Source organism: Eretmochelys imbricata, chromosome 14 (genome assembly GCF_965152235.1).
Source record: "Eretmochelys imbricata isolate rEreImb1 chromosome 14, rEreImb1.hap1, whole genome shotgun sequence".
NCBI lineage: Eukaryota > Metazoa > Chordata > Testudines > Cheloniidae > Eretmochelys > Eretmochelys imbricata.
The window spans coordinates 52,371,349-52,387,087 of NC_135585.1; the positions used below are offsets into that span (position 1 = coordinate 52,371,349).

Below are 15,739 nucleotides of genomic sequence, written 5' to 3' on the forward strand. Positions count from 1 at the left end.
ACTTCCCCCTCTCCGGGCTAGACGGGGGGGCCGTCTGTGTGTTCTCCCCCCTCCTTCCCCCACTCCGGGCTGGGCGGGGGGGGCCCATCTGTGTCTCCCCTTCCCCCTCCCCCCTTTCCAGGCTGGGTGGGGGGGGCCTGTCTGTTTCTTCCCCCTCTGCGGGCTGGTGCGGGGGGCCTCTCTTTTTTCCCCCTTCCTTCTCCTCTGGGGGCAGGGCCTGTCTTAGGTGTCTGGCGGCTCTCCCCACCCCCCTGCTCTGCTCGCTGGGGATGGGGCACCTGTGTGCAGCATGGAGCTACCTGGGCCCTTCTCCGCCCGTGGCCCCAAGCCAGTGGGGGGGTATCAGCGCACTGTTGCCCCCTGTCCCCCGCAAGATTGGGGGTCCCAGGCCGGGCTTCCCACGGGCATCCTTCCCCTGCCTGCGTTCCCAGTGAAAAAGGAGGAAGGAAAGGGTCACGCGCACAATTTCCCCGCCCCTCTCCTCCCCACCCCCCCGTGGGGGAAGTTTTGGACAAGAAGTTTTAATGGTTCTGTCACCCACCGAGTGGGCACTTGGCCTTAGAAAATTACTGAAGTGTCAATCGATAAGTTGATTAAAATTGATCATTTCAATTGAGGCGTTGGACTTGGTGATTTAATTGCCTTGATTTTACTCAATCCATCCTGGTTCTCTCCCCCCGCCCACCAACTCCCCACTCCTGTTAGGATTCTAGACTTGCTTTCGATTACAGGAGGTATGTGTGGGGAGGGAGGGTTTTTTCCTCCTGTCAACTCCAGCTGGGTGCCTGTCATGCGTGGGTGGTGCGCGGCGGATGGGGTCCGTAGCAGATCAGGTCTCTGAAGCCCTGGGGGGTGGAGGGGCCGATGTCATTTAAGGGGGTTCAATCATCATGGCACCGCCTCTGGCTGGGGGTTGGGATGCTGGGCAGGGAATGAGAAACCACAAATCGTGCCCCCCTCCCCCCCCACTGACCTGTCCTGCTGGGTCCGTCTCGACTTTCAGATCGGCTAGAGAGTCCGGAGCAGGGTGTGCGGGGAGCCAGGGCCAGGACCCCCGCCCCAGCTCGGCTTCGCTGCTGCTGAATCTCAGACCCAGTCACAGGGAGGAGCCGACCCCAGCCCAGCGTCTCCAGCAGCGTGTGCGGCCCGAGTGTCGCTGAGAGAGACGATGGGGCCAGCAGCTGCACCTGCTGGGGGCGAAGAGCCGCGGCAGCAGTGCCATGGTGAGGACAATGGACGCTTGGAGCCTAGAGGGGAGCCAGGTAATGGGGTGTCGCTGCCTGGGAACAGGCTGAAGAGAGACACTGAGGCTGCCCCGCATGGGGCCAGGCTCTCAGTGGCAGCAGCCAGTGCCCAGCAACCCCCCGTCTGTGGGCAGCAGGGACTGGATCACCCCCAGGGGCTCTCAGGGCACCGATCCCCGGCTCACAGCTGCTGTCTGGCGCACACAGCGGGGGCCGTGCAGGGCCCTCCTGGGCTGGGTGTGTCAGACCCCCTGTGACTGCCCTGGCCCATCTCTGCCTGGTTCGTTCTCCCCCCTTCTGCTGTGTATGGCCAGTGTGAGACCCCAGTGTGCGGGGACAGGGGCACTCGGCAGTGTGGGCCCAGCCAGCGCTCGGCAGGGGGCAGAATGGGGGTGGGGATGGTGGGGGGGAAGTTTGAGCAACTGCCACCAGGACATGCGGGTCCTTATCTCTGTACCCCTGAGCCCACCAGGCCTCCTGGCAGCCTGGCTGGGAGTGCCCAGGGGAGGGCACTGGGCTGAGGGGAAGGAGGGGCTGTTCTGCCAGGCCCAGCCGGCCTGGTCCTCCGGGCTCCTCTCCCAGAGCGTCTGAGGGAAGGAGCAATCGGCAGAACGGTGCATGTTCGAGTCCAGTGGTTCTCAGCCTTTCCAGAGGACTGTCGCCCTCTCAGGAGGCTGATTTGTCTTGCACTCTCCTAAGTTTCATCTCGCTTAAAAACCACTTGCTTCCAAAATGGGACATAAAAATACAAAAGTGTCACAGCCACTATTCCTGGAAAATTGCTGACTCTCTCTGATTGTTGCGTATTTAATTATGAAATAGATTGATTGGACTATCAATGCTGTACCTTTCCGTGTATAGTCTATCGAGCAGTATAAACGAGTCATTGTCTGTAGGAAATTTTAGCTTGTACTGACTTAGTGCTTTTTATGTAGCCTGTCGTAACATGAGGCAAATCTCTCGATGAGTTGATGTGCCCCGTGGAAGACCTCTGCTTACCCCCAGGGGTACACGAACCGGTGGGTGAGAACCACTGTTCTAAGGCAGCTCCAGCCCTGGTGCCGTCGGGGAGACGTGTCCTCGCGGCCCTGCCTGACGGGTCTTTCTGTTTCAGACCCTCGTTGTAACTACAAGAAATGTACAATTGTGCTCGCAGTCGCCCTCGCAATCATGTTCTTAGTTCTCATCATTCTCCTGGCAGGTGAGTTCTCACCCTTCCCTTCCCCCTCTCTGCACATCCCATTCCCCCTGGAGCCACCACAGTCAGTCTCTCCTCCTGGCCTGTCTGGCTTGTGCCCCTGGGACAGAGGATTCCTGGGGGATGTTCCTCCAAGACCCCACTCCTGCTCCCTCCCAGACCCTTGCACCTGGGCACTCTCTGTGTCAGGAGTGAAATTAGCTCCCCCCAGCCCATCTCTGAGCATCTGGGTCCAAGTCACTGTTGCCGGGCCCCAGGCACAGTCACGGATACCTGTGCAGAGTGGGGGTGATTGACGGTGCAGGGCAGCAATGAGCTGGGCCCTCAGCCTGCAGCGTGTCGCCCTGAGGTGCCAGCCTGGCCTTCCTACATCGCCGGGTCGTGCCCAGTGCTGGGCAGGTGCTGGCGTGTCACTGAAAGGAGCCGTGAAACGCAGTACCGACAGCCCCGTTAACGCAGTGTGAAACCCACCCATTGGTGACCTCGGCAGGGCAGGGTCTCGTCGCGCTGTTGACGTCCCCCCCTGCACAGACAGCGTGTGCGAGCGCAGATGGCAGCTGTTTGTGGTGACCGTGAAGCTGGCTGGCTGCGCTGGACAGGCCGGGCAGCGGCCGTTCGGTCTCCTGAAGGGAAGGGAGTTTGTTCCCATCTTCATCTCAACCTGCCTCTCCAGGGAAGCAAAGCGCAGAGCAGGGGGAGGGGGCAGCAGTCCAGGCTAGCAGAACTCCTTGGGGTACTAGATCTGGCAAATCATGTTGAAGTTAATCTCCTACCCATTAATTATTGCCCCCCTGCTGGCCCCCTGGTAACTGTCCCCTCCCTCTGCAGCTCTCTGCCCACCCCGTGTTGTAACACTGAGCTTGGGCCCAGCTCTCTGTCCTGGGCTTCACGGCATGAGCGGTTTGTCAGCTGCATCCCTGTTGAATGTGAACCCAAGAGAGGGAGAGCAGAGTCAGATAACCCCCCTCTGGGGCTGGATTCCCAACATCCTCCTGGCTCCCTCACGGCCTTTCAGTACCCACCCTGGTTCGATCTCCCCAGGTTCTCCTCTTGGCGGGTCTCGCTCACACCACGTATCACTGTCTCATTCTCAGTGTGGAGACCTAAGCTTCCGTCAGCTGATCTGGGCCCCCTTGCTGGCCCCGCGTGCCCAGACGGCTGGATTGGATACCGAGGGAAATGCTACTATTTCTCTGAGGCTGAAAGGAACTGGACCTACAGCCTGACCTACTGCTCTGTGCTCAGCGCCTCCCTGGCTGAGATCAACAGTGAGCAGGAAATGGTGAGAGATGCTCCAATTGCAACCTTCTGGTCTTGGCTCAGCAGCTGCTGCAGGAGAACCTGGGCTCGAGGAGCAGCTCTGAGTAAATGAGCTTCCAGTTGCTGAATGCCAGGCCTGGCTGGCTGGCCCGGGGCACCTCTAGTGTCCGTGTCTGACTGCAGGGATCACTCGCTGTCAGCCCTCTCAAAAGGAGACCGACCCTCTCTTGGGCTAGGCTGGCTTGAGTGTCTTCTGGGTGGCATGGGGCCAAAGGGGTACTGAGATCCCAGATTGACTTGAAGAGCCAGTGCTCTTGGGGAGCCAGATGAGGATGGGGGGGCTCCTCTTAGCCCTGGCCCCTTCTGGCTGAGGATTTGGCGGCTCTTCTCTCATCCCTGGCACTTCCCAGCATCCCTTATTGAGCTCAGCTGGGCTCTTTCCTTCCCCTTCCCCTGTGATGGGGAGGGGAGCTCAGCTGTTCTGTAAGGCGAGGCGAGGTTTGGGATGGGAAAGTTAATACTGAATTACCCAGAGCTGGGCAAGAGGGAGGTGAAAATCCCCAGCTGTTCCCTGAAAACAGAGCCCTTCAGTGTATACCTGTGATTCTCTGGTGCACAGAGCCTGTGCTCTGACCCCACCTCTCTCTCTGCTGTTTTTAGGCTTTCCTGCTGCACTATAAAGGCAGATTTGACCACTGGATTGGCCTCCGGAGGGACCCTGGGCAGCTCTGGAAATGGGCCAGTGGCACCAAATTCAACAACCTGTAAGTTCTCTGTGAATCCCCTGGGCTTTGGGTCCCTGGTGTCTGAGATAGCGAGTTCAGGCTGACTCACCAGTCAGTGCTATGTACTCTGTGTATTAGTGGTGGGTGGAAGCAAGTGTTGTCTTCTGGGAGACTGGCCAAAGCTTTCAGATCTGTCTGGCTTTAGTGGGGCCATGTGCATTAAAGATGCCTGATAGTCACAAATGCTGAGTGCCTGGGGCTGCCATGAGAACTGGGGTACAGTAGAGATGGTCCAGACAACATCCCAAGAGGGATTTCAGTGGGATCTGGGTGGGATCAAATAACCAAACCCCAGTTGAGCCGATAGCAGGGTTTGACCCTGGACCATCAGGACTGAAAGAACGGCAGAGTAGGTCATGCTGGCGGGGGAGTGGCACTATATGTCCAGGAAAGCATAGAGTAAAGTACAGTAAAAATCTTAAACGAATCCAACTGATCCTAGCATCTCTAAGAATAGAAATTCCAAACTTGAAGAATAAATCTAGCAGCAAGAATATACTACTGACCAGGATGGTGACTGTGAAATTCACAGATTAGAGAGGCTACAAAAGCAGAAAACCCAATAATAATGGGGGTTTTCAAGTATCATAAAATATCATAACATTACGGTATAAATCCATGCACACCCACACCTTGAACACTGTGTGCAGATCTGGTTGCCGCATCTATTAGAATTGGAAATGGTACAGAGACAGGCAACGAAAATGATTAGATATGTAACAGCTTCCATGTGAGGGGAGATGACTAAGCGGGGGATATAGGAGGTCTATAAAATCATGAGTGGGGTCGAGAAAGTGAAGAGGGAAGTGTTGTTTACTCCTTCACGTAACGCAAGACCTAGCGGTCACACAATTAAAAAAATAGGCAGCGGGTTTGACACAAACAAAAGGAAGTATTTCTTCACACAACACACAGTCAACCTGTGGAGCTTGTTGCCAGGGGATCTTGTGAAGGCCAGTAGTATAACTGTTCAAACAAGAAGTAGATAAGTTCACAGAGGATAGCTCGACCAGTTCTTATTAGCCAGGATGGTCAGGGATGCAACCCCATGCCCTGAGTGTCCGTAAACATCTGACTGCCAGAAGCTGGGTGTGAATGGGATGGATCACTCGATACTGACCCTGTTCTGTTCATTCCCTCGGAAGCACCTACTGCTTTCCAGTATCGGAGAACAGGACACTGGGCTAGATGGACCATTGGTCTGACCCAATGTAGACAGTCTTATGTACTTACAGCTGAATCTCATTTTTAAAAAAGCCCTTTGCGATTGATGGGAAGCTGGAAAATGTGCCCAGAAGAGGCTTAGAAAACAAGTCAGTTGATGACCTGTTGTTTGATCCCAGCCAGATATTTTCACATATTCCAGCAAGGATGCCCTGATGTCGGCAGCAGTCTGTCTCTGTGATTGCATCATGAGCCTATCTGTTAGCAGGCCTGTTTGGGGTCTGTCTACATGGCAGCTGGCACCAGGCCATTGCAGAGAAACTAAATGAATTCTTTGCAGCAGTCCTCATGGCTGAGCATGTGAGGGAGACTCCCAAACCTGAGCCATCCTTTTTAGGTGAAAAATCTCAGGAACTGTCCCCGATTGAGGTGTCATTCGAGGAGGTTTTGGAAGAAATTGAGAAACTAAACAGTAACAAGTCACCAGGACCAGGAACTCAAATGTGCAATTGCAGGACTACGAACTGTAGTCTGTAACCTATCATTTCAATCTGCTTCTGTACCCGATGACTGGAGGATAGCTAATGTGACGCCAATTTACCGGAACTGGGTAAACAGGCATCTCAGTGGGGTGTTAACCCTGAAATCTGCCACCCTGCGGGCGCCCACCCCAGCAGAAGGCTCTGGGTGCATCATTGCAATCCCCTCAGAGCTCTTCCGGGGTGATGCTGGTGGGGGAGCCATCCACAGCCATCTGCTCAGGTGGCTGTGAGCTGGGTTCTCCCTTCTCTGGGACAGATCTCACCCCAAGCCAGAGGCTGGTGGCCTGAGGGCAGGGAGATCCCGGCCTGCCCAAAGAGTAGTGCTGGACCTCCTCCCAGCCCAGCACATGACAGCTGTGAGTAGCCAGGATGGGATCATGGGGGAGGATGTGCCTGTGGGCCTGGATCCCACCCTGTTCCCAGGTGAGAAGCGCTGGCCTCCAGCTCTCACGGGAAGCTCTGTGTGAGTGGCTGGGGTCACCCCATGGCCGCTGGGTTTGGGCTGCTGGCATTTCACCCCAGCCGCCCCCTGCAATACAGCCTGTCCTGACAGGCCTCTGGCCTGGGAGCTGATGGAAACTGTCCAGGGAGCCCTGGACCCAGCTCTTCTGTGCAGCGTTACTGCTGCTCCTCGCCACACTGAGAGTCACCTGGAACCTGCGCCCGGGGCCGTTTGGGTGGGTTGGGCCTGCAGGGGCCCATCCAGACCCAGCTGGGTGTGGGGGGGGTGCGGGGGAGAGAGTAGAACTGGGTTAGTACCCACCCAGCATAAATGCTCCATGGAGGTCTGTTGATCTTCGAACCTTTCCTGGCCTTGCTGCCCCACTGCCTCCTTTCTAGCTGGGGCCTGTGGCAGGAGCAGGAAGGGGAGTCATGAGGGGCTGTGAGTGCAGCAGCTCCCTGCACTGTGCGAGAGCGTCTCTCCCTGCCTGTGACTGACAGGAAACACCCAACTCCTACCTGACACCAGCTCCCTGGCTTCTGTCTTGCAGGTTTGTGATAAGAGGAGGAGGAGAGTGCGCATATCTGAATGATGAGAATGGGGTCAGCAGCTTGCGATGCACCAGTGAGAGACACTGGATCTGCACCAAACCCGATGCATTTACACAGGCACAGGAGGCTGCCGTGGTAGGGGGCTCGTAAGGAGAGTACTGTGGAATTAGTCCCGGAAAAGCCGGACTGATCTCTTTACAAAATCACATCTGAGCAATTCCGGAATATCGGGGAATGCTCTGTGCATCACTGGGCAGAGCACTGTGGACTCAGGTGAAAACCAGAGATGCTATTTGCACATCTTGGCCCCCCACCCATGCCGTCTCTTTTTCCGCCAATGGAACGGCTGAAATCCACCTCTTAGGAGGAGCCTCTCGCCACTGAGCTAGGGGACAGTCTGAGGTGGTGGTCGGGGGGGGGGGGTCCCTTATTCTCTCCTGTTAACCCTGTTCCAGACTCGGGATAAAGAGTGATTGGAGCAGACAGACTGTCACCTCGGGGCATCATGCAGAGAGATGATTTCTAGCCCCCACCAGTGACTGCTGCTTGGAGAAGTGGGCCCTGGCCCCCGCAAGGGGAGAGGCAATTCCTGATTTAGTCCTCAGTGGAGCACAGGATCTGCTCCAAGAGGTGCAGGGAGCTGAACTGCCCAGCAATAGTGCCCACAGTGTCATGACATTTAGTATCCCTGGAGGGGACGGAATACCAGACCAGCCCACAGCAGTAACATTTCACTTCTAAAAGGGGAACCACAAAACCATGCGGATACTTGTTGGATGGAAATTGCACAGAGCCGTCACCAGGGTCAAATGTCTCCTAGCAGCACGGACACTCCTTAAAAACAGCATGAGGCTCGGACGAGGGGCTTGTCTCCACTCACAGCGCTGCAGGGAAGACGCTACCTACGCTGAGCAGAGAGCTTCTCCCTCAGCGGAGCCAATCCCCCTCCCCAAGGGCGGTAGCTATGGGGACAGGAGAAGGGCTCCCCTCAACGTGGTGCTGTCTGCACTGGGGGTGAGGTCAGGATACCGGCATCGCTTGTGGGGTGGATTTTTCACACCCTTGAGAAACATCGTTACACCGTCATAAGTCTGTAATGTCGACCGGGTCTAAGGGCAGGTCTCCACTACCTGCCGGAAACGCAGGTAGCGATCTATCTATTGGGGGTCAATTTATCACGTCTAGTCTAGAAGCGACAAATCGAACCCTGAGCGCTCTCCTGTCGACTCCGGTACTCCAGCACCGCGAGAGGTGCAGGCGGAGTGGAGGGGGGAGCCCCGGGAAGATGCCAAGGGAAGTCGACCTGGATACGTCCACTTCAGCCATGCTAGTCTCATAGCTGAAGTTGCATATCTTAGGTTAGATCCCCCCCCCCACACACACCCAGTGTAGACCAGGGCTAAGGGTGTACCCCAAATAAAAAAAGACAGGAGGAGGACCAAAAAAATGCTATCCTGGCTAAACGGCAGAATAATGGAGGCAATTAGAGGCAAAAAGCATCCTTGAAAAACTGGAAGTCTAAACCTAATGAGGAAACTAGGACGGAGCAAAACTCCAGCAAGTAAATTGTAAAGTATAAGGAGGCAGGCCAAGGAAGAGTTTGAGAAGCAGCTTCCTAAAGATGCAAAACCTAAAAAAATTAAGTACATTATCCACTGGATCTAATGGGGAACCGTCCACCCAGGTCTATTTCCCCCCGGGGGTGTCACTTTAAGGCCAATCCAGATGTCGTTTGCATCTTGTACAACATCTTGCATGAAACCCTGTGATGTGCAAAGCAGAGGGGGTGGGGAGGAGTGTCCTGTAACATGCCAGAATTCCCGTAGTGATCCCATGAAGTGCCTGCTCTCTCCTTCAGCAGCTCTGCCCATAATGCCAGCAGGAGACCCCACCAGCCCCTGAGTTCGTTCACCCTCTCCCCTGGGCGGGCAGGGTCCAGTGCAGGTAAACGTGGCTCTCTCTATGCAGACATGGTAACACCAGTACCCGTCCTTGGTGGCACAGGGTGAGCTGGCCATTTAAGGGAGTCCTGGGTTGAGCCTCACCTGTGACTAGGTGCCCCTGGACTCAGAGGCAAAGGTGATGGGATCAGGTGACCAGGAGCCAGGCCTGGTGGGGCTACAAGGGCAGCCAGTCTGGGCAGGGAGAGATTTGATGAGGTAGGAGGTTTGTGTGAGTAGCTCTATGCAGAAGGACTCTGCTGAGCTCTCAGACAGAGGGCCTGGGAGTGAAACACCTGCAGGAGCCAGCTGGGCAGTCTGGGGTGGGAAAGCTGTGGGGTTCTTGTTCTGAACTGTATGTTAATAAGCCAGACCCCCAGAAGGGGAGAAAACACCCCAGTGTGGAGTTTGATTCGGGGGCGGGGGGAAAGAGTCAGGCTACACTGGGATTGTAACTAGTGACACACGTCTTTCTCCAGCTGGAGTTGGATGAGCCTGTATTTTCTGTTACCATCTCCTCCCGGTTCTGGATCACGAGCATGCGAGAGCTCTTCCCCGAGCAGTCGTCACGGCTCCCAGTCCAGACTTTACGCTCCTTAGACAGCCAGTAGCACCTGTCCCCATGCAGCAGCCAGTCCCTGGGGCAGAGTTTGCACTCGGATCCCTCTGGAGGGAGAGATGGAAACCGAGGTGTCATTAATTCTGAACCTTCAAACTACAGCTGGATGAAAACTCTTGTTCAAAGTTGTTTTTTAATGGAAAATGCCATTTTGACCCAAATGAAAGGTTTTATTTTGATTGCCATTTTTCATTTTTGGATGGGGGGAATGGACTTAAAATGGAAATACTGGCTTTGAGGGTGGGAGGGAGGATTTCATTCAGTTTTGGAGGGGAAAGAAACATTTACTCTTAACATTTCCCTCCATTTGAAAAGTGGGGGAGGACTTTCACTTTTCTACTTCCTTCAAAGGACATCAAACTGTCATTTCTTTTCACATTTTTCATGAACTAGGCTTACAATGTATCAGCTCTAGTTCTAGACATTGCTGACGTTTCCCCTACAGTTGTGTAAAAAGCAGGGCTGTCAATTAATCGCCGTTAACTCACGTGATTAACTGAAAAAATTAACTGTGATTACAAAAATTAATCGTGATTAATCACACTGTTAAACAATAGAATACCAATTGAAATTGATTAAATATTTTTGGATGTTTTTCTACATTTGCAAATATATTGATTGCTATTACAATACAGAATACAAAGGGCACAGTGCTCACTTTACATGATTATTTTTTATTACAAATATTAGCACTGTAAAAATGATAAAAGAAATAGTATTTTTCAATTCACCTCATACAAGTCCTGTAGTGCAATCTCTTTATCGTGAAAGTGTAACTTACAGATGTGGATTTTTTTCTTACATAACTGCACTCAAAAATGAAACAATGTAAAACTTTAGAGCCTACAAGTCCACTCAGTCCTACTTCTTGTTCAGCCAATTGCTAAGACAAACAAGTTCTGTTTACATTGACAGGAGATACTGCTGCCCCCTTCTTATTTACAATGTCACCTGAAAGTGAGAACAGGCATTCGCATGGCACTTTTGTAGCCGGCATTGCAAAGTATTTATGTGCCAGATATGCTCAACATTCATCTTCCCCTTCATGCTTCGGCCACCATTCCAGAGGACATGCTTCCATGCTGATAATGCTTGTTAAAAAAAATAAATGCGTTAATTAAATTTGTGATTGAACTCCTTGGCATAGAATTGTATGTCTCCTGTTCTGTTTTACCCACATTCTGCCCTATATTTCATGCTATAGCAGTCTCGGATGATGACCCAACACATGTTCATTTTAAGAACACTTTCACAGCAGATTTGACAAAATGCAAAGAAGGCACCAGTGTGAGATTTCTAAGGATAGATTCAGCACTCAACCCAAGGTTTAAGAATCTGAAGTACCTTCCAAAATCTGATCGGGACGGAGCGTGGAGCATGCTGTCAGATGCCTTAAAAGAGCAACACTCTGATACGGAAACTACAGAACCCAAACCACCAAAAAAGAAAATCAACCTTTTGCTGGTGGCATCTGACTCAGATGATGAAAATGAACATGCCTCGGTCCGCTCTGCCATGGATCGTTATCGAGCAGAACCCATCATCAGCATGGACGCATGGCCTCTGGAATGGTGGTTTAAGCATGGAGGGATATATGAATCTTTAGCACATCTGGCACATAAATATCCTGTGCAGTGCCATGCGAACGTCTGTTCCCACTTTCAGGTCATATTGTAAATAAGAAGTGGGCAACATTATCTCCTGCAAATTGTAACCAAACTTGTTTGTCTCAGCGATTGGCTGAAGTAGGACTGAGTGGACTTGTAGGCTTGAAAGTTTTACATTGTTTTATTTTTGAATGCAGTTATTTTTTGTACATAATGCTACATTTGTAAGTTCAACTTTCATGATAAAGAGATTGCACTCCAGTACTTGTATTAGGTGAATTGAAATATTCTTTTTCTTTTGATTTTTAGAGTGCAAATATTTGTAACCAAAAATATAAAGTGAGCACCATACTCTTTGTATTCTGTTCTAATTGAAATCAATATATTTGAAAATGTAGAAAACATCCAAAAATATTTAACTAAATAATAGTCTCTTATGGTTTAACAGTGCGATTAAGCGTGATTATTTTTTTTAATCACTTGCCAGCCCTAGTAAAAAGCCTTCAGGCTCAATGTACGAGTGAGGGCTTTTCTCAGGGTCAGCACTCAAACAGCCGGGCACTCTGTAGGTCAGGAAAGCAAGGTGCTGGGAGGCCAGAGAGGAGAGAATTCACTCCAAGTCTTTACACGGAGTTGCTCTCTTACGAATGATCTGCTTTAACTCTGTCACAAGTTCTGGGCTCGATGTAGGAATCACTGGCTGGGAGGAATCTCTGGCTTGGTGCATTCAAATGTAATTTCTTGAGGTTTGCCCGTGTGAGCTTATAAAAGCTGAACAGAGACAGACCCAGGCTGTTTCCCAATGGGAAACCTGAAGGGAAACTCAGTGTTGAAACAAATAAGACGGATGACACCCCCGACTAAGGCAGAACTGAACCCAGAGACTCAACCTGGCAGCTGGGGGCGCTGTTACCTCTGCTGGTGTCAGGATTCAGCTGGGAGTTAAAAGCAAGGTCCCATTATGGTCATTACAAATCCTATGGCTCTTCTTTAATGGGGGAGACCTGAGTCGGTTCAAATGACAGTTCGGGGGACTACAATTTGCCTCCCTCAAAAGCCCTGTGAAATTCCAATAGGTGACAGGTTTCAGAGTAACAGCCGTGTTAGTCTGTATTCGCAAAAAGAAAAGGAGTACTTGTGGCACCTTAGAGACTAACCAATTTATTTGAGCATGAGCTTTCGTGAGCTACAGTCTCTAAGGTGCCACAAGTACTCCTTTTCTTTTTCCAATAGGTGAGTGGATTCTGCTTCAACCATTCCCCTAAGACATCGTCTGCCCGTGTTGTGTGCTGCTGAACAGTTGTGGAGTTTCACCCCAGAGGTGGCTGCATGTCAGTAGTGGGAGGAAAGGATTCCCATAAGTACGGCGTGGTTGGTAAAGCACTTTGGGATCCAAGCTCTCCAGCAGTTGTATTCTTTATTACACTATTGTTATGACTGTCTGTGCTCCAGCAATGGGAATTCCTCTTCCCACTAGTTTCAGAGTAACAGCCGTGTTAGTCTGTATTCGCAAAAAGAAATGGAGTACTTGTGGCACCTTAGAGACTAACCAATTTATTTGAGCATGAGCTTTCGTGAGCTACAGCTCACTTCATCAGATGCATACCGTGGAAACTGCAGCAGACTTTATATATACACAGAGAATATGAAACAATACCTCCTCCCACCCCACTGTCCTGCTGGTAATAGCTTATCTAAAGTATAAGCTATTACCAGCAGGACAGTGGGGTGGGAGGAGGTATTGTTTCATATTCTCTGTGTATATATAAAGTCTGCTGCAGTTTCCACGGTATGCATCTGATGAAGTGAGCTGTAGCTCACGAAAGCTCATGCTCAAATAAATTGGTTAGTCTCTAAGGTGCCACAAGGACTCCTTTTCTTATTAGCATATTGCTTCTGATTGGACAAGCGGCGGGAGCCCCGGAGCGGGAGGAGGGTCCACTTGCTCTGGCCCAGGGCCCCAGGAAACCCTCGTCCGCCTCTGCACGTCTCGCTATTGGCCTAGTTTTACAAGGGGCTGCCTAAAAGCACTGGTGACCTCAGTGCAAACCAACATTCCTGACAGTGACGTCAGTAATAGTGGCTGTGTGACACTTTTGTATTTTTATGTCCGGCTTTGTAAGCGAATGGTTTTTAAGTGAGGTGTAACTTGGGGTCTGGAAATCAGACTCCTGAAAGGGGTACAGTCGTATGGAAAAGTTGAGAGCCACTGCAATCCTTGGGCGAGCAGGGGCAGAGACTGGTGGGACGGGGGGAGAAGGGGCAAAGAAGGGCCTCTCTGCCCCGGGCACAGACTGGTTTTTGAAGTCTTTTTGTTGTAATATAGCAACTTTTAGGTCTGAGATCGAGTGACCAGAGAGATTGAAGTGTTCTCCAACTGGGTTTATGAACGTTATAATTCTTGACATCTGATTTGTGTCCATTTATTCTTTTACATAGAGACTGTCCAGTTTGACCAATGTACATGGCAGAGGGGCATTGCTGGCACATGATGGCATATATCACATTGGTAGATGTGCAGGTGAACGAGCCTCTGATAGCGTGGCTGATGTGATTAGGCCCTGTGATGGTGTCCCCTGAATAGATATGTGGACACAGTTGGCAACGGGCTTTGTTGCAAGGCTAGGTTCCTGGGTTAGTGGTTCTGTTGTGTGGTGTGTGGTTGCTGGTGAGTATTTGCTTCAGGTTGCGGGGCTGTCTGAAGGCAAGGACTGGCCTGTCTCCCAAGATCTGTGAGAGTGAAATGGCCCACCTTGATTACCACTACAAAAGGTTTTCTTTTCCCCCCCTCCCCTCTCCTGCTGGTAATAGCTCATCGGAAATGAATGTGTATGGTAACACCCATTTTTTCACGTTCTGTGCATATATAAATCTCCTCACTGAATTTTCCACTGAATGCATCCAGTGAAGTGAGCTGTAGCTCACAAAAGCTTATGCTCAACTAAATTGGTTAGTCTCTAAGGTGCCACAAGTCCTCCTTTTCTTTTTTGCGGATACAGACTAACACGGCTGCTACTCGGAAACCTGTCATTATGCAAGGCACTGCATTTAGCCGTATGGAGTGGAAATCTATCAACTTCATGAAAAAACTCGTACAGATACAGACAGACATCATCTTCCTCTGCAAATGTAAACAGATGGACATCGTACCAAAAGGACTGAAGGTAAAAAATCCATTACAATCTACGTACCACACAGACTATGCTGACAGCTTGTGCCACATGCTCTCAAAGAAACTGCGGAACCACCTGATCAACATCCTCTACAGCAAACAGGGAAAGATTAAGAATGAGCTCTCAGAACTGGATCCTCTCATAAAAAACCAGCCTTCCACACAAACCTCCTTGTGGCTGGACTTTACAAAAACGAGACAAGCCATTTACAACACACACTTTGCTTCTCTACAAAAGAAAAAGGACACTAAACGATCTAAACTACTACATGCCACAAAAGGCCACAGCAATGGTTCCCTTAACCCACCCAGCAATATTGTTAATCTGTCCAACTATACTCTTAGCCCAGCAGAAGAATCTGTCCTGTCTCGGGGCCTCTCCTTCTGCCCCTGCACTTATTCCCTTCACCTTGGGATAGGTTCAGTTGAGCTACTACCCCTTTCATGGCCATGTCACCCTGGGACAGCCTGAAACTGGAAACCTGGGCTCGAACAGTAACTGTTTGCTAGGAAAGGTGCTGAAGACACAATGGAAGAGGAAATCCTTTGGACTGGATTGAAATTATTCCAAAGGAAAGTAAATGAGAGAAAATGTCCAGTGTTACCCTCCTAGCGAAAGAAAAAAATGAAGGTCAGAAAGGACCATTCTGTCCATCTGCTGTGTAACACAGGCCCTAGAACGTCACCGAGCGCTTCCTCCAGAAAACCCACGACATGGGACTGAGCCAGAGCACGTCTTCTGGAAAGACATCTCCTTGCATTAGAGCCAGCTGGTCAGAAACAATCTTTCTTCTGCAGTGACGTGAAGTTAAAGGACACGGAGACGAAGAAAACCTCGACTCGGGTTGTCGCTGGAGCTGAAGCAGAGAGGCCAGGACAAACAGGGCTAGGGCCCAGGATTGACTATCAGCAGATCTGCCATTTTCTATTCCTGGCTTTTTGACCATGAGCGAATCTCTTTGCTTCTCTGTGCCTCAGTTTCCACGACTATAAAATGAAGCTAATCAAGGTTATGTTTTCTTCTCTCCTGTTTTTCAAGGCGGGACACTTAGATACATTTGGGGCCTGTCTACGCTACCGGACTAGAGTGTATTTGTAAGCTGATGACCCCCCACATGTTGTTCAGAAGCTATGGATGACACAAGGTCCTAAGGTTGTTCTGTGCTTAGCCCCTATTGCACAGCTGGGCTGGAAGGCCTTTTCTTGCTGTGCTGT

General features: G+C 51.1%; 2 protein-coding genes across 2 annotated transcripts in view; one reads left to right on the forward strand and one right to left on the reverse strand.

Moving 5' to 3' along the window:
• Positions 1–1,168: 1,168 nt before the first annotated feature.
• Positions 1,169–8,087, forward strand: LOC144274614 (C-type lectin domain family 2 member B-like). Its single transcript, XM_077833594.1, has 5 exons — positions 1,169–1,262; positions 2,359–2,445; positions 3,537–3,724; positions 4,363–4,466; positions 7,186–8,087. The coding sequence occupies exons 1-5, from the start codon at positions 1,169–1,171 to the stop codon at positions 7,334–7,336; spliced, it is 624 nt and encodes a 207-aa protein (XP_077689720.1). The 3' UTR covers positions 7,337–8,087.
• Positions 8,088–8,295: 208 nt separating this feature from the next.
• LOC144274169 (uncharacterized) overlaps positions 8,296–15,739 on the reverse strand; it is a 40,417-nt gene continuing 32,973 nt past the window's right edge. Inside the window, exons 5-6 of the mRNA XM_077832803.1 lie at positions 9,638–9,792; positions 8,296–8,343 (exon numbers count right to left, since the gene is read on the reverse strand). Coding sequence (XP_077688929.1) covers positions 8,296–8,343; positions 9,638–9,792 — 203 coding nt within the window. The remainder of the gene's footprint in view (positions 8,344–9,637; positions 9,793–15,739) is intronic.